Here is a 22,952-nt window from a genome sequence, read left to right as displayed (position 1 = left end):
CCCCTTTAGCCCACCTGATACGCCCACTATCTAGGCCCCTCTAATTGGCCCAAATATGCCATATACATCAGCACCTAATCATGAATTAATATCATTAATTTTACTGGCCAGAAACAGAAACCGGAACTCATAACTACCCCACAATCAATGCATCTTACACGTGTTACAATCCAAACTTGGCACGTAATGTCCGTATCATATGCTTATTTTCGGCATCCTCACCAGAGAATTTTTTTTTTGCTATTATATATAGCAATGCACGTGCAATTTACGTGCGATGCACGTTCGATTATATGCAATAATTTAATATTGGTTATTAGGATTTGTTATTTTTATTATCACAGATGGTCGTATCACAGATGCCATACTATCCTTCGATGAACTAGAAACGGATAATGTGCACCTCCAAGATGTAACTTAGAAAGAAGGAAGTCGTAGAGCATATCGGGATCAAACTCTGGACTAAGTAACAGATGCGAAAATGGACGATTATGCAATATGTACGTACGAGTGCGAGGCTCTCTCCATATGACAGTACTCCCCTATATAGGGTCCTCATAGCTGAACATATCCAAAATCTCAAAGAAGATGACCCTCAATTCTATCTATAAGAGTGGAAAATAAAAGGGAGTAAGAACCTAAGATTCCAAATAGGGTATAATGAAGGAGGGTCGAGAAAGTCTAGTATTTTAACTTAGCTGTTATATCATTATGGTCTCAACTTTAAGTAGTTATGTACAATATACAGGTATAACATAATAGCATAAAAGAAAATAGCAATCACAAACACATACAATCACAAGTCACAGAGAAAATGCAAAACACAATCATGATGCATGTCTATCCCTATTGCAAGCCATGAGCTCATGCATTGGTTTACTACCCGTAACCCATTGTTACCTTGGACTAATCCCGAATATGCCTGCTCAACTGCATTCTGCATACACCCAGCACACGTGGCTCATGGGGAGAATCATGTAGATTAAGGATAGTCGGCAATCATCACAAAACTTGACGCTATAATATTTTATCAAATTTTCTTCCCAAGAGTGTTAAAATGAAACAAAAGGTTAATACGAGTAGGGTACTATTGATTGTTGTTCCACTACTATATATATAACGATGCACATGCGATGCATATTCGATTCACGTGCAATTAGTCAAGATTGGTTATTAAGTTTTTTAATTTTTATTTTTTAACATGATCTAATTGGTCATTACATTCGAGATCTTGAGTGCATTTATCCGTTTGTCCGCAAGATCCTCTGCGGACTTGTTGCTCTGTCTCTGACTCAGTCTTCAACTTCGCAGTCATCAACTGCACCATTTTGAGTCAGCAACAACTAACGGTGCATTCAATTGTATTGTCTTCTGGCTCTTCTCCATCAATTTTAAATACAGGTTTTTTTAATTTTGAGTTTTAAAATCGTTTATGTTTTTTTAGTCTTTTATAGCACAACACACCCACCCAACACAGTCACACACATTATACTACACTAGATTACATGTTTTTTTTATGTTAACCAGTTTCAAATTTCAAGAAATTTTCATTAATGAACTTCTTTTTTTATAGTGATGGATCTGATCCAATCCCTGATATGGAATCTGGGCCTCCAAAAGCTTCATTTAGACCCACTCGAGTCAGAAAGAAGCCCACATGGATGACTGACTATGTGCTGTAAGGGAAGAGTGACAAAGAACAGAGAGCTCCATGATGAAGTTATGAACATCTCGTAGATGATGACATAGAAGAAAAAGGAAGAGGGTTTTTAATTTCCTTTTCTACTGTTCTTAAAAGATTGAACATTAAATAGCGGTATGTTACATAGTGTTTGTTTGTTTCATTAATAGTATGACATGAAATATTATGTTAGGCCTCTTACATATATCGCTTCTACTGAAACAAAAGGTTAATACGCGTAAAGCACTACTATTTTTTTCTTGCTATTATATATAGCGATGCATGTTCGATTATATGCAATAATTTAAGATTGGTTATTAGGATTTGTTATTTTTATTATCACTGATGGTCATATCACAAATGCCATACTCTTTATTTGATTTTCCCATCTAGGTATCTCCTTGGAAGAGTCCTTCTCCACTGAAGAAGTCGTCAGAAAGCCGCTAGCCATGGTTGGAGCAAGCGCCTCTCTGCATGGTCCAACCTGCTCTGCCAACGAGTTCACCGGCTGATGGTCTAATCGAGGCTCCTATGGTACATCCGGCTGAGGCATCTGTGACATAGCTAGTTGAGGGTTCGAATCCAACCACTGAGGAAAATCAGGATGAAATAGTGGCAGGGACTCAGGCACAGGATCTACCTTAAATAGAGGCAATCACAGAAAGTGCGATGATGTAAGCTAGGTATTTTTATCAGTGAAAGAGATGAGTTGGTATTACGTTTTGTTTTGGTGCGTGAATGGTTTATTAGTGGCTGATATGTATTGTATTGTATTTCACTCCCCTCCCTAGGGGTGTACATGGGCCGGGCCACATTGGGTTTGGCCTAACCCAGATCCGGCCCAAAATATATACCGGGTCTAATTTTTAGACCCTAATCCGGCCCTAGACCCGATGAAACCTACACACCTTCGGGCCAGGTGAAAACCGGATAAAAATCGGGTTTTTATCATGTAAAAATCACCTAATTTCCAGCCATTATTTCACAATTCACATAATAAAATTCACTTAAAAAATTATAACAAGAACCAACTATTATCTAAAATTAAACCATAACCACAATGCATAATCAATACTAATATTGTCTCATAACACCAAATAATTAAGTCACATACAAATAACACAAAATATTATGCTAAAGTCTTGTTCTTCCTAAACATAGAACTTTAACTCATAATCTTTATAAAATAACATTAACCACAGAAGAATAGTCATCATCCATCAATTGCTATTAATGTTGTCAACTTGTTCCTTGTGATATGGATGCATTAGTAAAACCTACAAATTACAAAACATATAAAATTACTCATTTTAATATAAGAGATTATTACTTCAAATAATTAAGTCACAATAATAAAAATATTATAAATGTACCTTCAACAATCTTCTGACTACTATCAAATTGATCAAACTCTTGATCTCTAACTTCTTGTTTTGAAGGGCACAACCAACTTTGAGTGTATATCAAAGCTTCAACCATTAATGGTGACAAAGAGCTGCGGAAGACATCAAGCACACGTCCACCAATGCTAAAGCATGATTCAGAAGCAACGGTTGAGACTAGAATACCTAAGACGTCACAGGCTATGAGAGAAAGAATCCTATATTTTGAAGCATTCACTTTCCACCAAGCCAATATATCAAAATTCTCATCTTCTATAGTATCCTCAGCTAGATATCTCTCCACATCTGACTTGCTATCTGCATTAGCATTGTCTCTTTTTTGTTTTTTCCACATATTCACTCTATTTTCAGAAACTCCCTTGGCACTAATTGAGACTTTAGTATTATCATCCAAGATATCTATAGATGAACCTCCACCATCTTCCCTTCCTTTATCATCTACAACCTCCTTTTCATAAAACTTATATAAATTCTCCAATGTTAGTTTAACAAAACCAGTCATACTAGTAGACACTTCTTTGTCATAAACATCCTACAAACACCAACAGAGATAATCTAGTTTATAACGAGGATCCAATACAACAGCAACAAATAACAACGGGTTAAATTTGTCAACAGGTCCCTAATATTTATTATATTTATTCTTTATAGAACATGTCATAGACCCTAACAGATCATAATGATTTTGCCTCTAAGATGTTAATTGAGAAGCAATAGATGCAATTTCATAAAAATATTTGTTTAATGTAACATGTAAGGAAGAAGAGAAACTCAAAGTTATTTCGTAAAAGATTCTCATTTTCCCCCACTATCCTCTCCAAACCATCTAAAAAAATCAGGTTCTTGATCATAAAGTCTATCAAAAGCTTTTTCAAATTTCTCAGCATGTTCCAACATTAGATAGGTAGAATTCCACTTAGTTGGAACATCCAAGCACACAAGACTTTTAGATTCAATCAACTCAGCCTCAATGCAGTCTTTAAATTTTTTAGTCCATTGAGGAGAGGACCTAACATACCTGACAGAATTTCTAATGCTTTCAATTGAAGTTTGTTGCTCTTTAATTCCTTCATTCACTATCAAATTTAAAACATGAGCGCAACATCTCACATGCATATACTTTCTTCCACACACCAACCCACCTCTTGCACCTAATTTCCTTTGAAGATAAGTAATAGCTCCATCATTCGAAGTTGCATTATCTAATGTGATTGTGAAGACTTTTTCAATCCTCTACTCTCTCAAGCATTTCTCAATTTCTCTTTCTACTGTATCACCCTTGTGGTTCTCAATCTGGCAGAAATTTATAATTCTCTGTTGTAACTTCCATTCTTCATCAATGAAATGTGCAGTCAAGCTCATATAACTATAATTCTGATTTGATGTCCAAAAATCAGTTGTCAAGCAAATCCAAGCACATGACTTTGCCAACTATTCTTTTAGTTTTTTCTTCTCATCTAAAGAAAGTTGAAAGCAATCTCTTGAGAACGTCACCCTAGATGGGACTGTAAATCTTGGCTCAAATCAATTTAACATTTTGCGAAACCCAATCCCCTCAACAACTTTAAACGGCATTTTATCAAGTACAATGAACTCAGCTACAGACTTCTTACAATCTTCCAAGTTATAAGCCTTAAAAGCCTTGCATAGTTCCCCTTCTTCATCAATTTTAGACATATAACCATGAAGTGTCCCCTGCTTCCCCACTTTAGTAAATATCCACTTATGAGCACTCTTCAAGTGCTTATTTAGAGAATTCGTGCCATGTTTAATAGGGTGACAACTATATTTTTTCTAGCAATGATTACATTTAGCTTGATGCTGTCCCTTTGTCTCAGTCAACGAAATTTCAGTAAAATGCTGCCAAACATATGATTTTTTTCCCTTATGAACAACTTCTGGATCTTCATTGTTTCCATCTTTTTTTTTCTTCATCTACTTGTGGTGTATTAATAGCAGGAGTAGGAGCAGCAAAATTTTCAGCTTCAATAGCAGGAGTAGGAGCAGCAAGATTTTCAGCTTCAATTTCTATTATTTTGTCCTCTTCGGTGGTTGGTGAAGGAACACAATTATCCCCTCTTCCTATTGTTCGTATCCTAAACAAACAAAATCAAGACTTAATTAGAAATTCCACCTAATTTTAAGGTAAACAATCAGATGCATCTTCATTAGAGGTTAATAGTAAAAAATCTATAAGTAATTTGACATATTCAATTAAATTGATATACAAAAGTTTTTTACTATCAACTTATGAATTCTCCACCACTTCTATACACATTACATCAGATGCATCTTCATTAATCATTAGTATTCTTCCACTCCAAAATCCAAACACTTCTATGCACATTACAAGACACAAATCTATTTTAAAAACAAGACAAATACACACAATAAACACATAATTTTTCATCTCAATGTTTCTAATCCAAATACACACAATAAACAGTTAAACACTAACAGGAATTATATTAACCAAATCCCTAATCCAAATCAATACCCTAAATCAGAACAAAACACTAACAGGAATTATATTACCCAAATCCCTAATCCAAATCAATACCCTAAATCAGAACAAAACACTAACAGGAATTATATTAACCAAATTCCTAATCCAAATCAATACCCTAAATCAGAACAAAACACTAACAGAAATTATATTAACCAAAACACTCATCAGAAATTCCAATAATCAATACCCTAAATCCCTAATCATAACTTTCAATAGTCAAATCCCTAATAAGAAATTATATTAACCAAATCCCTAATTAGAAATTCAAAACGAAAATTATTTACCTGAACTGAACTTGAGCAGGGGCTAGAGAAGAGAAGAAGAAGACCAGCGGCAGAAGCAGTGCACTGAGTCAGAGATGCTCCGTCGCTTTGCAGTGGTCGCTGACGTCGTTCAGGCCTTGAGGGTCAGATATGCTCCGTCGCCATTTGCAGTTATCGCCGTCGTCACTGGGAGCCGAGGATGGGGATCGGTTACTGGCGCCGTGATTGTGGCTGTTGAGAGACAAAGAGAGGACTGAGAGGGAAAGAGTGTGACAGTTGGTGAGAGGCACAGAGAGGGCTACGACAGAAAGGCTAGCAGCGGAGGGGAAAGGCCTAAGGGGAATGGCTAAGGGGACTGAGCTCTGAGGGTGGCACTGTGGTAGGGTCAGGGTGCGTGGAAGAGGGGGAGTGAGGCATGCAGGCAGTGAAGCTTGCGTGAAGAGTGAAGACGTGAACAGTGAATGCAAGCGTGACTGCGTGCCCTAAACCCCTTCCCCCAGTTAGAAAATTAGAAATTTATCCCTCCACCGGGCTGGGCCGGGTGACCCGAGCTATGGCCCGGTCCCGGTTTAATACCTTCCTTTGACTTCATTTTTTTTTCTTGGGTCAACCCCGGGCCACTTCGGGTCCGGGCCAACATTCCCCAAAATCCTTCTAATCCAATCCTGATATTGAATCTGGGCCTCCAAAAGCTGCATTTAGACCCACCTGAGTCAGAAAGAAGCCCACATGGATGACTGACTATGTGCTGTAAGGGAAGAGTGACAAGGAACGGAGAGCTCCATGTGGAAGCTATGAACATCTCGCAGATGACGACATAGAAGAAAAAGGAAGAGGGTTTTTAATTTCCTTTTCTAGTGTTCTTAAAAGATTGAACATTAAATAGCGATATGTTACATAATATTTGTTTGTTTCATTAATAGTATGACATAAAATATTGTGTTAGGCATCTTACATATATCGTTTCTACTGAAACAAAAGGTTAATACGCGTAAACCACTACTATTTTTTTTTTTGCTATTATATATAGCCATGCACGTTCGATTATATGCAATAATTTAAGATTGGTTATTAGGATTTGTTATTTTTATTATCACTGATGGTCATATCACAAATGCCATACTCTTTATTTGATCCTCCCATCTAGGTATCTCCTTGGAAGAGTCCTTCTCCATTGAAGAAGTCGTCAGAAAGCCGCTAGCCATGGTTGGAGCAAGCGCCTCTCTGTGTGGTCCAAGCTGCTCCACCAACGAGTTCACCGGCTGATGGCCTAATCGAGGCTCCTATGGTACATCCGGCTAAGGCTCCTGTGGCATAGCCAGTTGAGGGTTCGAATCCAACCACTGAGGGAAACCAGGATGAAATAATGGTAGGGACTTGGGCACAGAATCCACCTTAAATAGAGGCAATCACAGAAAATACGATGATGTAAGCTAGGTTTTTTTATCAGTGAAAGAGATGAGTTGGTATTACGTTTTGTTTTGGCGCGTGAATGGTTTATTAGGTGGCTGATATGTATTGTATTGTATTTCACTTCCCTTCTCTAAGAGATGCTAAAATAAGACTTTTCTTTCTATTTATAAAATGTACATTGTCCTCCCTTATAACTTTTAGAAAACTCCTCTTTAACCCATTTAAAATTTTTTGTGTTAATTATCGTTAACTTTATCTATATTTTAAGAAAAAATAATTTTTTTTTACAAAATATCCTTAAGCAAAAAATTAATATTTTGCAATTAATTTTTTTTACCAAAATCTTCTTTAACAAATTATTTTTCTAATGACTAAATTATATTTTTACTAAAATATCCTTTAAAATATTTTTTAATAATTAAATTATTTTTTACTAAGATACCCTTCGATAATTTTTTGGTTATTAAATTATAATTTTACTAAAATTTTCTTTAACAACAGTTTTTTTTTGTATGTTTTACTGTTAATCTCATTATATCAATTCATATTATTAAACATGATTTTACAAGTTTGATTTAATATTTTTTATATTTTTTTATTAGTCTCATAGAAATGAATTTTTTTTTTTGAAAAGACAGAGCTCAACACTCAAGTGGAGCAAGTACAGATAGATAAAGGACATAAATTACAACTACTCCTATGTCATCTCCGGCATAGCCATCGATAACATGAGTTATTTATCACACCACTTTTTTAATTTAATTATACATTGGTATCACAATTTAATCACTAGAAAAATTGAAGGTATCTTAGTAAAGAAATAATTTAATCATTACAAAATATTTTGAAAGATATTTTGGTAAAAATATAATTTAAACACTAAAAAAATAATTTGTTAAAAGATATTTTAGTATACAAAATTTAATCACAAAAAATAAAATTTTTGTTAAAAAATATTTTTGTAAATTTTACAAAAATGATTAAAGTTAAAATTAATTAACAAAAATTTTAAAATGAGTTAAAAAAGAGATTTTTATAAAAATGATAACAGAAAAAAATATAAATTTTAAAAATAAAAAAGAAAAAAAATGTCATTTTAACGTCTTTTATAAGAAGAGTAGAATTTTTTCAACAACTTATAATATTCATTAAAAATCATTTAAGTAGCATTGTGTCTACATGCTACTCACTGTCCTCCTCTTTGTCCGCTATTGCTCAATTACCGCGGCTTCCCCTTGCCATTTGTTTCAATTCTGGTTTTTTTGAATGGACTGATGTTCAAGTTCAACTGTGCCTAGGATTTAGGAAGATGAGTACTTTTGTATTCTACTTAACCAAGTCCCTCTCATGGTGACCATAATTTCCTTTCAAGTTTCACCAAATCTTAATTATTAATAAAGATATTTCTGTTTGAACTAGAGAGAATTACCCTAAACTAACTTCTCCTCTATACTTCGTTTTATTATAAAATTTTCAAATCATAATTAAAAAAAGTAAATATCAACTATATTTTTAATAACTTTAAGAAATATCATGCGATTCCTAACTAAAAATAATTGACACATCAGATCCTAGCTAATTATTTATTTTTGGGACAAACTTGCTCTTTTTCACCCAAAACATTGTTTCGAGAGGTTAGGTAATCTTGTTTTTCATTTAAAAAAAAGGGTGTCATTTTGGGTTACAAGTTTTTTTTATCCTCAACACTAATGTTTAGTTTCAAACTTATCTTTAACGTAGAATTATCACATAAATGTCTATGTTAACAACAAGTATAATTAAAAAATATTCAAAATGTTAATAAAATTAAACAAATTAAAAAACTGGAAGCATTTTTACTTCGGATTAAAAATATTCTGTTTTTGGTTTGACTAAAAAATTCTTTGCCAAGAATATTTTATCAACATATGGCCCAATTACCAAAGTTGGGCTGTGTTATCATTTTACAAGCCCACACCAAAAAGCAAATCCTTAGGAAAAAAAAAAGTAAAAGAAAAGTTGCAAGCTCGTTGATTGTAAAACCCGGTGAATGATTCGATGGTCGGCATATTTTTTTCACTAACGTTGGTGAAAGATAACTATTCTCTTATACCGCTAGGTTTTCGGGTTCAGTTCTCTTTTAAAAATTATTGGGCCTTATAATAGCCCATTTATTAAAGTCCAATTAGCCTAATAATTTTTTCCACCCAAAAAAAAAACTAATAATTTTAGAATAGCATTATATTTTTTTTGGGTAAAAAAATTAAATTAAAATATTGAATTAGTGACCATATAATATAAAATATTAAAATTAAATTAATATTTTGACCCAAAAAATGAACAACAAAAATTTTATTTTTTAAAATTAATTTTAATTTGATAAAAATACACATTTTAAAATAAATGATAAATAATTTATGTATTTAATTCAGTCTTTTGTTGAGTTATCTAAAAATTTATTTAAAAAATCATATAAAAAATAATAAAAAATAATCTTTAGACTATTTTTAATTTATTTTTAATATTTTGTCAATTGCATAAGAGATACAGAAAAAATCATTTAAAATAAAATTACTAAATTAAAAAGATAATTTTTTTACTCTTTTAAATAGACTTACAAAAAATTATATTAATATTTATAACATTTTAAAATATATTTTCAAATATTTAATATATTCTTTTAAATTAAAATATTCTTAAATATAAAGTATCATTTCTTTTTTAAAAATTAATTTTTTTCATAGAAAAAATAATAATTTTTTCTTAAAAAAAAAAGTATAGCAAGGATATCAAAAATTTATTCTACAATATTATTATTCAATAAAAATAATAAACAAAGAAATAACAAAGGTTCAACATGAACTTTTATACAATAGTTATTTTGACATTATAATTTCTTATTGTAAAAATATTTTTGACAAAATTCAGAACATGTCAAGTATCTCATAATTATCTTTAAAATATAATTTTAATTTGACAAAATTTTAAAACATGCCATATATTTCATAATTTATAAATATCAATATAATTTTTTGTAAATCTGTTTAAAGATTAAAAAAATTATCTTTTTAATTAGGTCATTTTATTTTAAATATTTTTTATATCATTTACATGACTGAAAAAATATTAAAAAAAAATAAAAAATAGTGAGAGGCAATAGGGTGAAAAAAGATGCAAGGACCATTGAATAATTCACCGTAAAACCCTTAACAAACCTTTAACTGCCGCGAGAGGCGAGAGCTCCCATCGTGAGCAACCATGGCACCAAACAAAACGAAGAAGAACAAGAACAAGAAGGGTCGATACGGCGTCGCAGAGATAAAAACCCTAGGCAATGATCTCCTCTCTTCAGCTTCAAACATCAACAACCTTCCTCTTCTCCTCAATTTTGTTACCCCTTCTTCCCCACCCCACCATCTCCTTGAATCCCTTCTCTCTCTCCACTCCTTCTTCCTCCCTCTCCTCCCCACTCTCCCTTCCTTCTCCTCACGCGCCGCCGATGCAAAAGGATCGGAGCACCACTCACACTTCATCTACAATGCCTGGCTAAGGTCAAAGTTCGATGAGCTCGTCAAATCTCTCCTGGAGGTTCTTGTTTCGCCGCGGCAACAGCAGGAGGAGCAGGAGGCTGTCAAGGAGGTCGTGCTTGACACGCTAATGGAGTTCGTTAAGGTTGCTAATGGCGGCAGGTTCCATTCTGCTATATACCATAGGTTCCTCCATAGCATTGTAAGTTAATGAGCAAAAGCTCAAATTTGATTTGTAAGCATTGAGATCGATATAACATTGTAGTTTTATGAATTAGTCCTTTTGATTTTTTTATTTGAGCCGAATTAGTCCATAATTGATAGTTGCATTATGTAGTACTTTGATTTATGCTTGTACTTTCATAACCAATTTGAAGTTTTATTTATATATCTTTTGATTAATTCTATCAGGTCTATTCTGAGAGTTCGGTTGAATTTTTGGTGGATTTACTAACAGCGAAGTATTTCAAGTATATTGATGTGCGGTATGAGTTATTGTTGTGATTCAAAGCTATTCACTTGTTTTACATTGTTCTTGAGTCACTGGAACAGTTCTTTCTGGGGATGAGTGCATGGCCCATGTGAATTGTGAGATTTGGCTATTCTGCTGAAGTTGTCATTTTACTTGGTGCAGTTATTTTACACTCATTAGCCTGAAAAAGCTGGCAACAACTTTGGAGGGAAAAGATCAATCAGGTGCTTTTCTTCCCATTCATTTGCAAAATTGCATAACAAGAGATTTGCATGTTAATTTTTCTTCTTTTAAAAACAATAATTTTGATCTATTTGTGTGCTCTCCATTTGATAACTCAATTCTCTCATCCTTGTTTAGAGGATAAAAGTGAAAATGCAGATGTTGCGGATGCAAGTCAGTTGAGTTCAAGGTCAGTAAGACCTATATAACTGCCACTGTTAAAAACAGTTTCTGTTCATTTCATTTCCATGCTTTATTAAGGAACACTATCATACTGGATTTTTACTTAATTAGTTTAAATTATGATATGATGTCCTTTGGTCATAAATTGTGCCTTTACTTGGTGGTTATCTTTCTTCCTCCCCTAAGTATTTGCTATCTGTGACCATGTCTACCAAATTCTATTTGCTATTTGTTTAGTGCAAGTTAGTTCTTTTGATAATTTGAATGTATTGTATTGCAGTACGGAGCGTGTCATCCACAATATCTATTACACCATATCACGTGTTCCTCCTTTTGAAAACTCAGATAATACATCTGATCTTGAAATGTGGAGCAGATCAGGTTGTCTACTTATAGCCTTTTTTTTTTCACCCCATGGTTATATTATCAATCATGACTTTGTGATCATTTTAGGACTGCATTTGATACACAGAATACTGTGCAGTCCTTTCTTCATTTTTGTTTTTGCTTTAGGAGTTTATGTAAAATGCTATTAAATTTATATAATAATTGAAATTCATAAATATAATTTTTGTCTGTAGAAAATGAACATAAGCAGCCTTGTGGAGATGTGAATGCAGATGATAAGCAGGTGAAGCCTGAAAAGCATGACAATAGTGTAAGCTATTTTTCCATTTTCATTGCTTAGTTTAAAAGTACTTCCCCTGTTTTTGTTGTTGAGGATCAAATATATTTTCTTTGCTTAGTTTAGAACTACTTTCCCTGTTTTTACTTTTTTAGTTATTGAGTATCACATATCTTCTTGCCATATCAATGAATTTATTCCTTTGTGAAGTTTATTTAGAATATTATGATTGTCTACTTTGTATTGAATGTAGGTACTCTTTGCAGCCAAAATTGCTAAGAAAATGAAGTTAAAATTTACCCAAGCATGGCTTTCATTTCTCAGATTGCCACTTCCACTTGATGTGTACAAGGAGGTAATATGCATGGTTATGGCTTTTGACAAAAGAATGAGATCAATAAAATTCACTTTCTTGTTTTCATTGCACCATATATTAATTTATTTATACAAGAAGTCCATACTCTTTTTTAACTTAATGAGCCATGTCTTTTCATTGGCAGGTTCTTGTTAATCTCCACCAAGTCGTTATTCCACATCTTTCAAATCCTGTCATGTTGTGGTAAATGTCAATGCTATATAAAATTGACTTTTTATTCTGATGACTACATATCAAATCTGACTCTATTTGTTGTATGCAGTGATTTCTTAACAAGATCATATGACATTGGTGGCGTTGTCAGTGTGATGGCTCTTAGCAGCCTGTTTATACTCATGACCCAGTATGGATTGGAATACCCAAATTTTTACGAAAAACTCTATGTTCTCTTAGTTCCATCTATCTTCATGGCGAAACATCGAGCAAGATTTTTCCAGGTGAAACTTAGCTAAATACTTTTATCATTCACAAGAAAAAATGGGATCGGGAGAAGAAGAGAGCGAAAAGGAGAGGAGGAGGGGGGGGGGGCTTTTGAAACAAAAGTAATGTTTTCAGTAACATGAAGACATACTAGGGGTCTGTTAAATTATAAAATATAAGTTATATTCTTTTGTGCTTCCCAAATTGAATTGAATAGTAGTGATTTGAGCAAGTTCCCATGCCAGTTGATTGGAATTGAATAAAGTAAAATAACTTCCTTTTCCCAAACTTTGGTGAATAAAAATTAAATGGATTGAGAGAAAATTATACCTTCTGAGTTTATGACTGATAAGAACTATTTATTTTACATAATGTATTCATTATGGAATATTATGGAAAGTATTGTATCCCTGCTTATCTCATGCACAAAACCAAATTACTAAAAATGAAGCAGGCCTTGTTGAAAAAGATATCCTGCTGAGTATGTATTGAACCGAATCAAATGTAAATTCTATTCTTGCTGTTGTGACAACATTGAATTTCATTTTGCAGCTTCTTGATTCTTGCCTCAAGTCACCACTTCTTCCAGCTTACCTGGCTGCATCATTTGCTAAGAAAATGAGTAGGTTATTGCTTTCAATTCCTCCCTCAGGAGCATTGGTCATTACAGCTCTTATCCACAATATTTTGCGTAGACATCCATCAATTAATTGTTTGGTGCACCGGGTAAATATACCGTCTACTATATCTTCTGTTTTAATATCTACTTCTTTTGTGGCTTGTTTTTTAAATTTCACCATCATCATTGATGTTATCGAAGATCACATGAAAATAGGGGAGGTGGGGGAAGTGAGCAGTGATAACAAAATTAGTATGTTGAAATCATAGACTTTTGGCCTCATTTTGATTCAGGTGCAGTTTGTAATTCTCTCATGGAATTTCTTATGCATGAGCAGGAAGATCAAGTTGATGAAGGAAAATGCGATAAGGCAACAGATGAAGCAACTGCTGCAAACTCGGATGATGCAAAGGTCAGTGCCAGCCAAAAGTTAGGCATTGACCATTTCAACTACGGAGAACCTAACCCTAAGAAGTCAAATGCTATGAGTAAACTTGCTTTTTCATTCATCTTATTGTCCAATCTCTATATTTGGTCCATGGATAATGATCCTATTAGCTATATTTTCTGAGTTTGATTTACACATACTGTTCTAAATTTGGACACATATTCTGGAAGCATGCATATATACATGGACAAATATATTGTGGTGGCAGAGCTACTCCGTTTTTTCTTGTAGTCTTCTAGGATTGTTTTATTTGATGAAGCTATCTCTTGGAGCAGGAAGTTCTCTTTGGGAAGTTGATACTATTCTTCAGCACTACTGTCCTCCTGTCTCACGGCAAGTTTTTTTTATCTCAACTCTTTACTAGTAGTTTTACATGTTGCCCTTCACTCTATTTTTCATTATTATACTACTTCCTTTATTAATTTTGACTTGCTACTATAAACTTATATGCTTTTGTTTCTGCATTCAGGTTTGCTTTGTCTCTTGAGAATGATTTGACAGTCAGGGCCAAAACAAGTGAGGTTAACGTTGGTGATTTTAGTTCTGGTTCATATGCAACAATAATTGGAGCAGAGGTGTAATTAATACCTTCCGTCTTGTTCCTTTTCAATGATGCCATAAGCGAGGAAGTAACAAAATGTGTACATATTCATTGCCTTCTTCAGCTGACAACTTTGTTCATTGCAGATGTCGCGGAGGGTAAAGCAGGTTCCTCTTGCATTCTACAAATCAACTCCTTCCACTTTGTTTTCAGACGCGGATTTTGCTGGTTGGACTTTTGATTTCAAAGACACCTCCGAAATAATGCACGGCAGTGATGAGAATGCTGATAAAGATGATCAAAACTCTGGGAAACGGCAACGAGTAGTGTGACCAGGATTCATGTTTATCAACCACCAAGAGTGTCTACTGCTTGTGTTCTGTGAAGATGTGCTACCATACCTTCCTATATTTCCTATATTTTGTTAAGCAAAGGAGGAAAAATGGACCCTTAAGGAGTTTGGAGGGAGTGTTCCATGATTATTCATACTAACCAAAAAAGCGTGACTAAATATGTGATACTCTCCATTAATTTTTGTAGCTTAAGGTTGGGGGATTCGCTTAGCGTGTTCTTTATATATTTCTAGTAAATTGAAATTCAGTGTGAAAATTTTCATGTATCTACAAAGCAGCATAAGCACCATCAGTTTAGCAATTAGCATTGTTTCTGTTTTATTGTATTTGCCTTGGTTTTACATCAAGTTGAATCACTCGGAATCGTAAACATTAAGGGTTGCAGCTAATTAATTTTAGTTGCATAATAGAAACAAATCCCATAATGTTTCGCTCAACTTCCCTTACAGAATGTATCTGTCGTGGAAGCGGGAGCTTAATTAGTTATGTAATGTTTAGGTTTTGGATGTGCGGTATTGGTTGTTGACTCCTAGTAGGTACGGGTGAGTACGGGTAAGGTTGGTTTGGGTTTAAGGTGAAATTAGAATCGAACAAATTAGGGGTGAGTACGGGTAAGGTTGGTTTGGGTTTAAGGTGAAATTAGAATCGAACAAATTGAATTGTAATTGGTTCAGTTTGGTTTGGATTTATATTTTTTTGTATTCGAACTAAACCAAACCGATTAAACCGAAACAGAAATTTATAAAAAAAAATGAAATTTTTATCTTAAAAATTGTGTAAGTACAATAAACATGTAATATTAAAAGAAATAATTCAAACATGTTAAATACCAAATATATTAAAAATTAAACACATTAAAATTCAAACATATTAAACACTAAAGATATTAAAATTCAAACATATTAAGAGATATATATATATATTTTAAATTTTTATTTAATTAATATATGATCGGGTCTACAGATTGGTTCGGGTTTTATACTCCCAAAACCGTCATTCAAACCAATTATTAGAGAGAGTCATTGATTTGATTCGAGTTAAACTTAATTACCAATTAATTCCAGAACTAATTTAATTAGTTCGATTCGAATTCAGACGGATAATCGGGTACTCGCGACTCGTGCTCATCCATACTAGTAGGATGTAATTTATGTAGAGCACAAGTTAACGGCCAAGCAAAGCAAGGAAAAGGCACAACAATAAGACGGTGTCAAATATATTTTTGGGTAAAACTATACTTTAGCCAATAGCCATTAAGATATGTATTCTAGCATATTATTCTCCACAAATAAGGACACCAAAAAAATAGTCTTCGAGAAATAAAATAATAATGTTTTAGTCCTAAAAATAGTTAATCAAACTCTAATAGTTAAACATTATGCTGCATTTTTTTTTCACCAAACTTATTTGCTATAACAGTTTTCTCCAAACGTATCATTCTCACATGTACTGTTAGACGTCAAGAAGAAGCAAGACTTCAGTTTATTTTGAGTAAAAGTTGTTGCTTTATATTATGAAAATATGATCATGTATATCATCACTTCTAATCCTTTTTAAATAAAAATTAGAGTAAACATTTAAAATAGTACTCAATAAATTTTAGATCGGACATTCCATTTCTAATAAATTTTTATGTTAGTTAGATTAATCACTTTATTATTTTAAAAAGAGATTAATTTATCTTATAATAATATTTTTTGAGACTTAATTATCTCATAATAAATTTATTAAAAATTTGATTGAAAGACATAGACCAATCTATTCGACGAGAATATTCCACTGAAATTAATTTGAGTGTTTATGAATTACGATTAGTCAATTATAACTTTTGAATAGTCATTTTTCTCTCAAAGAGAATCCAAATTAAATTCAAAGTGAAATCATCCTTATATCTCTTTGGTATATCAGATTTATCATCTTTACAAGGGTATATAAGGGGAAGAGCAAAATTATAGATCCATTTTTTTTTTGTGTTGCATCAAAACGCAATCCTCGATGGGTTCAAGTTCTGTTCTTACAACGATGAACCATACAGAAATATAAATTAAGTTGGGTTAGTTTAGTGGTTAACTCACTAGTCCACTTAAGCAAGTGTCAAATGTTCGAATCCTATCTTGTGCATGCTGCAATCCATTGGTCAGCGACAAATCCTTAAATAGAGCTCAAATCCGTGGCGGATTAACCTTTGACCTGCCGAACTAGAAAATACCATGAAAAAAAATGCAAAAATATAGGCCTTAAGTTTGCATGGGAAATTGATTGTAGAAACATTATTCTTTATTCTTGATGTATGCTCAAGCAATGTATTGATGCATGAAACAACGATTGCTTCATGGTTTAAGCATCTAGTTTGTTTTCATTCCTTGCCCCCCTTAGCTGACATAAATATATGCTCTAGCTTTTCATTCCTTACCCTCTTAGCTGACATAAATATATTACTCTTCCTACTTGCGGTTGCAATAAGCTGACATAAATATATGCTCTAGCTTTCTTTGTTAGACATAAACATATAGTACAAACGAAGCTCCATTTTATTAACATGTGTTTTAAGAAAATGTTTTAAAACTATCATTAAAAGAAATAAAGTATATATACTTTTAAAATGTGCCGTTACATAAATTCTGTTATAGTTATATGAGAAACATACACATACATAATTAGGAGAATAGTGATATTTACACATAGTTATATAGTTATGATCTATTTGATGGTGGTTGATTATTTGTTTCTTTTATGGAATGGAAAAGTTTCTAATTTAACTTCTAGAGACAAAAAATTAATTATCTACCATAGTCATCTTTACACACAGGTAGTAGTGTTGGTGTAACACCCTACCATACTTAATCTTATGCTTAAATCATAAGACTGAGATAGTAAAGTATTACAATCTCTAATAATAATAATAATAATAATAATAATAATAATAATAATAATAATAGAGAAAAGGATACTTAACTAGGAGCCTTGAAAAATGGGTAAAACAAAATCGCAAAATAAAAAGCGCAACGCTCAGGAAAGGATTACTTGCGTGCTAAGAAACCTAATCGGAAAAAGATAAGGGTAAACCGAGATGTAAAGGAAAGTCAAGGAAACAGTATAACTAGCCCCTGACTCAGCCTACGAAGCTAAGGCTGGCCGGAGGATATATATATATATATATATATATATATATATATATATATATATATATATATATATATATATATATATATATATATCCCCAAAATACAACAAAATACCAAAGTAAACTCCTATCTCTCCCTCAACCTCTAAGAGGAGCAGCATACATAAGTTACTTGGAGAGTAAACTAAATACATATATACATATATACAAACAAAAAACCAAAATACACCCAAGGACTACTTTGCTTCCCAGGATCCAGACGCCTAGTGAGGAGCCTCTCGACCTGCATCTGAAAAACAATAATACAGTATGGAATGAGAACCGGAGGTTCTCAGCATGGTAAAAGTGTCACGCGTATAATAAATAAGGTCCTGAGAATGCCATAGGCAATCCTAGAACTCCGTTATTCAATTATCCAACTTAATCACTAAACAGAAGCTATAAACAGGGGTAGATATTCTAAATCTACCTAACTTACTCAATTTCAATCCTAATCTAACACCAAACCATTTCTCCTTTTCCTCCATCCCTCCATCATCCACAATGCAACAGAAACAAGCAACCAAACAAGTTCACGCACAAGTAATGAGCAGATAGTACAAATAGCAAGTATAACAGGTAGCAGGTGATGTATATCAATTAGGCAAACCCAGGAAATGCATAGCAGTCAAAACAAACAAATGCATATGATGCATGCCTGCCCTATGGCTGATGGGACCCATCTGTCGGTTATCAAGCCAACCCGACAAGTCCGAAAACCTTAGACTGTCCCCTGTCGCGCATCCCCAAGAGTCTATGCATAGAGTTCACATTCAATCATCATATAAATCACTTAATGGGGGCTATCCATACCCGGAAATTTATACGTGCCCGGTCACCCTTACGATATAGGGTCAACAGAGTATCGAGATTCAACCTAGAACACGTGGTGGCGAGCCATGGTTTTTACCCAGGAAAATTCGTATCTCAGATATCATTCTTCATAAGCCATTTAATATTCATAATCATTGTTCAGTCATTTATCAAGCCATGGCATCATTAATTCAATAACCACTTCCCTTTCACATAACTCATCACATTTACCTCTTTCTTCATTCCTAAGTTACCTTAAAATCCACTTCTGCTATTTACTAAGCTTACTAGTAGATTCTAGGATTAACCGGGCAAAAATAAGGGTTTTAGAGTTTAAAATTATGTTTAAAACTGAAAAACAAAGGTGCTGGAAAATAGGGCGTGTGCGTACGCACACACCTGTGCGTGCACACAGCTTAACAAGAAAGCAGAACGTGTGCGTACGCACGAATACGTGCGTGCGCACACATCCTTTAGTGTGCATGCGCGTCAGCTGTGCTAGCGCCACCAACAGAAGGCTCATCCTAGTGTGTGCGTGCGCACAAAAGCGTTCGTACGCACACTTTATGAAAAATGCTAGGTGTGCGTGCGCACAGAGGCGTGCGTACGCACAAGTTGAATTTTACCTTTGTTGGGTGCGTGCGCACAGACCTGTGCGTGGGCACACACCAGAAAATCTGGTTCTGCTGCAACATTTAAAATTTTAGTTTTTCGCACCAATTTCCAGCATCCATAACTTCCTCTACAATATTTGGTTTTCTGCAAACTTTATATCATTTTCAAGGTTTTCAAACCTTCTTTAATTGAAAATAAACTTCACCTTCATCCAAAATCTGTAGAGCAAGTTATGGGCGACTAAATTTCATAAAAATTCACTTTTTACCAAAATATATTAAACTCCATTTTTACCAAAACTCACGTTCCCTTTTTAAAAGTCCAGTCATATTCATGCTCAATATACCAATTTAAATGCCATTAGCAAAATCAACCCTTCATACACATTAATCCATCAACTTAACATAATAACTTGTCATTAACAATTACCAATCATAATTCATCAATATCAATATCAATATCAACACAACCCATTATAAGCAAGTCCAACAACATGGAGTTAATAACCTTATCATCCTAATTTATGTTCATCAACATTTATACCAACAATAACACAAAGCTACTCATTAAATGCCATTAACAAATTCAACCTATACTATGGTTCTTCTAACCTAAGTTTTCGCAACACCGTAAATATTAAACGTGTGAAACTTAAATCATACCTTGACCGATCACTTAATTCACCCAAGGCAGCCTCACAACGCATAATTACAGCCCCTTCAAGCTCAATCAAACAGCCCCAAAATAAGCCTTAGTCACCAACAAACCTTCAAATAATCCCAATTTAATTCCAATGCTTAAACACCCACTTAACCTACACCTAATACACATATATATGTTCCAATTCAGTTTTCTATTACCAAAAACAAGATTGAGCTAGGGTTGGGGTGTTCTTACCATACCCATATGCTCAATAGCTTGAGCCCACAAGTTTCGGAAGCTAACTTGAACCTAGAACACAAAAATTGGACAAGATTCACCATAGGTTTTTAAGTTTACCAAAGAAAGAGGGATAGAGATTTTGAACTTAATAGGAGACTTACCAGTAAAATTGTTTGGATAGAAAGGTAGAGCTCGATGCAATGAGCGCGTGGCCGTGAACGATGCGATGATCGGAACCCGGACAGAGGAGTTATGGTGGATCAAAAGGTTAGGGTTTGAGAGCTTCTCTCCCTTTCCTCCAATTCTGTTTTGGCGTTGCAGCAACTAATGAGGAAGAAGAAGGCTGCTGTTTCCTTTATATTATGGGTCCGATTGGACCCACGGGCCCGGTTTGGATCCCGATTCAACTGGTTCACTTTTTTTAGTCCGGTTTTGAGCCAAATTTTCGAAATTGATATCAAAATTTTCGTTTTGACGAGCTCTATCCTATTTTAATATTATTTTTTTATTTTTAGCTTTCCTAATTAAAATAGAATTTATTAACTAATTAATTACCAATTTTAGCGGGGTTTACAGTTGGAATAAAGAATGAATTTTTCTCGACGAGAGGACGTTTTGACTGCTAATGATTTTAACTACAGAAAAAATATTTTAACTATGAAAGCAGAGATGGATAAACCGAAGTTGAAAGAAAGATGGTACAAAGAGCGTCGAAAACGAAAAATAGTTATCTCCTTTCCTTGAGCATCAAGTCTTTCTACTCGACCATCAAGACTGAGTGGAGAACATGGGTGCGAAATTTGAGAAGCTAAAGAAGAAACGTGGAACTTGAAGACTAAGAAAGACATGGGTGTCAAAATCTGGAGATTAGAATTCTTCATAGTCAAGGCTAGGTCATGGCTAAAAAAAATGAGGAGGTGAGATAGCAGACAACATGCTTCATGGCAAGTCTATCTCCATGATCTATAAATAGTAGAAACTCAAACAAGTTGGGAGACTTCAACTGAGAACACTAGATCATCACATAAACTCATAAAATTTCCAATCTCTGCGACGCAACGGAAGAACAGGGAGTGCAAGTGTATGTGTGTTAAAAGTCAATTTTTAATTTGTTTTCTTTTGCTTATTTGATTAATTGTCATTTATTTTCTTTGAATTTTATTATTGTTTTGCTTTAGTCAATATTTTATACTCTCATTGTGTTCTTTATTTAAATTGTTTATTCTTTTGTTGTTATATCACTAGTAATTCTGACATAAAATTGCTTTGACACCATAATTAAGTAATTTTTGGGTCGAGTCCACTCTTTTTCAAAGGAGTCGTATCTGCTCCCCGGCACTTGAGATCTTGATACAAACTCGATTTCGATACCTTGTTGAGACATCCTGTCAAGATTGCGAAAATCGAGTGAAACAAATTGGCATGCCCGGTGGGATCCTAGGTTAAATTTGTGTAAAGTTGCGTATGCAATTACGCAGTGGCAAATTAATCATGACAGATAGAGCTTCAACTTCAAAAAATACGTCAAATAATGATAGTGAAAATTGTACTAGAAACCCTAAAATAATGGCAATTTCTTCGATCAGTCTTTCAAGCCAACGATCGACAGAAAGTATTTCCATTGCCATACCTGTCATATGGGCTCAATATGGATTACCTCCAAATTATTCATCACTTCTGGAGAATCCTAATGCCATATATGCTGGAAGTATCAATATTATAAGAAATAATCCTTTATATAGTCCGACACCTCCGTCAGATTATCCTCCAATGATTACACACAACCAATATTACCCTTACATGGCAAATGATAATACTTATGAACCCTTAATAAACAACTCTCTTGGGACTGTTCGCATACCACAATCAATTCCTACATTTTTGAATGTCATTTTGACATAGGGTGTAGGAACCCCTAAGGTGTCAATAGGAGGGATCCGTACTTCAATATTCCCGAAGATATCGAGGCGAATACTTGTAGGGACGTCTTCACCTTATACAGTCGAGTCTGGCTGTATTTAGACAATAAATCGGGGATAGTCATCATGATCTAGTAAATATGTTGGCACAACAGATGGCTACAGTATTAAATCCAATATTAAAAAATAACAATTCTAGAATACAACAAGTTACTTGACGAGTCGATGATATTACGGGAGCAATTAATCGACCAATTACTCAACCTTTTGGGGGAAATCCTCCTCTCATTTTAAATAGAGGAGATAATCCAAATAGGATATTGAACGAAACTAGAGCAAACAATGCTGCTCAAGCTTATGATCAAAATATAACTCAAGTCATTGAACAAATCTTGAATAGAGCAGGATTAAATATTGGGATAACAAATCAACCTTACTTTATATTCTCTTTTTCAGATTATGTCTTACAAGCTGAACTCCCAAGAGGAGTCAAAATTCCTAAATCCCTCACAAAATTTGCATAAGA

At 33.9% G+C, this 22,952-nt stretch overlaps 1 protein-coding gene across 1 annotated transcript; it reads left to right on the top strand.

The window, feature by feature from the left end:
• The first annotated feature begins 10,406 nt into the window (after nucleotides 1-10,406).
• Nucleotides 10,407-15,335, top strand: LOC112765380 (protein NUCLEOLAR COMPLEX ASSOCIATED 4). The gene is made up of 14 exons (XM_025811280.2): nucleotides 10,407-10,977; nucleotides 11,187-11,260; nucleotides 11,410-11,471; nucleotides 11,608-11,659; nucleotides 11,933-12,033; nucleotides 12,234-12,310; nucleotides 12,531-12,632; nucleotides 12,778-12,836; nucleotides 12,916-13,090; nucleotides 13,626-13,799; nucleotides 14,030-14,180; nucleotides 14,416-14,473; nucleotides 14,610-14,715; nucleotides 14,828-15,335. The coding sequence occupies exons 1-14, from the start codon at nucleotides 10,507-10,509 to the stop codon at nucleotides 15,011-15,013; spliced, it is 1,848 nt and encodes a 615-aa protein (XP_025667065.1). The 5' UTR covers nucleotides 10,407-10,506; the 3' UTR covers nucleotides 15,014-15,335.
• The last annotated feature ends 7,617 nt before the right edge of the window (nucleotides 15,336-22,952 follow it).

The sequence above is a fragment of the Arachis hypogaea genome, chromosome 17 (assembly GCF_003086295.3).
Source record: "Arachis hypogaea cultivar Tifrunner chromosome 17, arahy.Tifrunner.gnm2.J5K5, whole genome shotgun sequence".
NCBI lineage: Eukaryota > Viridiplantae > Streptophyta > Magnoliopsida > Fabales > Fabaceae > Arachis > Arachis hypogaea.
Note: the sequence above shows the minus strand (reverse complement) of the source record. Positions and strands in the feature narration are given on the sequence as shown.

What these genes read in the sequence shown, in the direction of transcription:
- LOC112765380 (XM_025811280.2), top strand. Translation starts at nt 10,507, where the DNA reads ATGGCACCAAACAAAACGAAGAAGAACAAGAACAAGAAGGGTCGATAC. An exon ending in TTCAAGTATATTGATGTGCG is followed by an intron (nt 11,261 to 11,409) that starts GTATGAGTTATT and finishes TACTTGGTGCAG; the next exon opens with TTATTTTACACTCATTAGCC. An exon ending in CACTTGATGTGTACAAGGAG is followed by an intron (nt 12,633 to 12,777) that starts GTAATATGCATG and finishes TTTCATTGGCAG; the next exon opens with GTTCTTGTTAATCTCCACCA.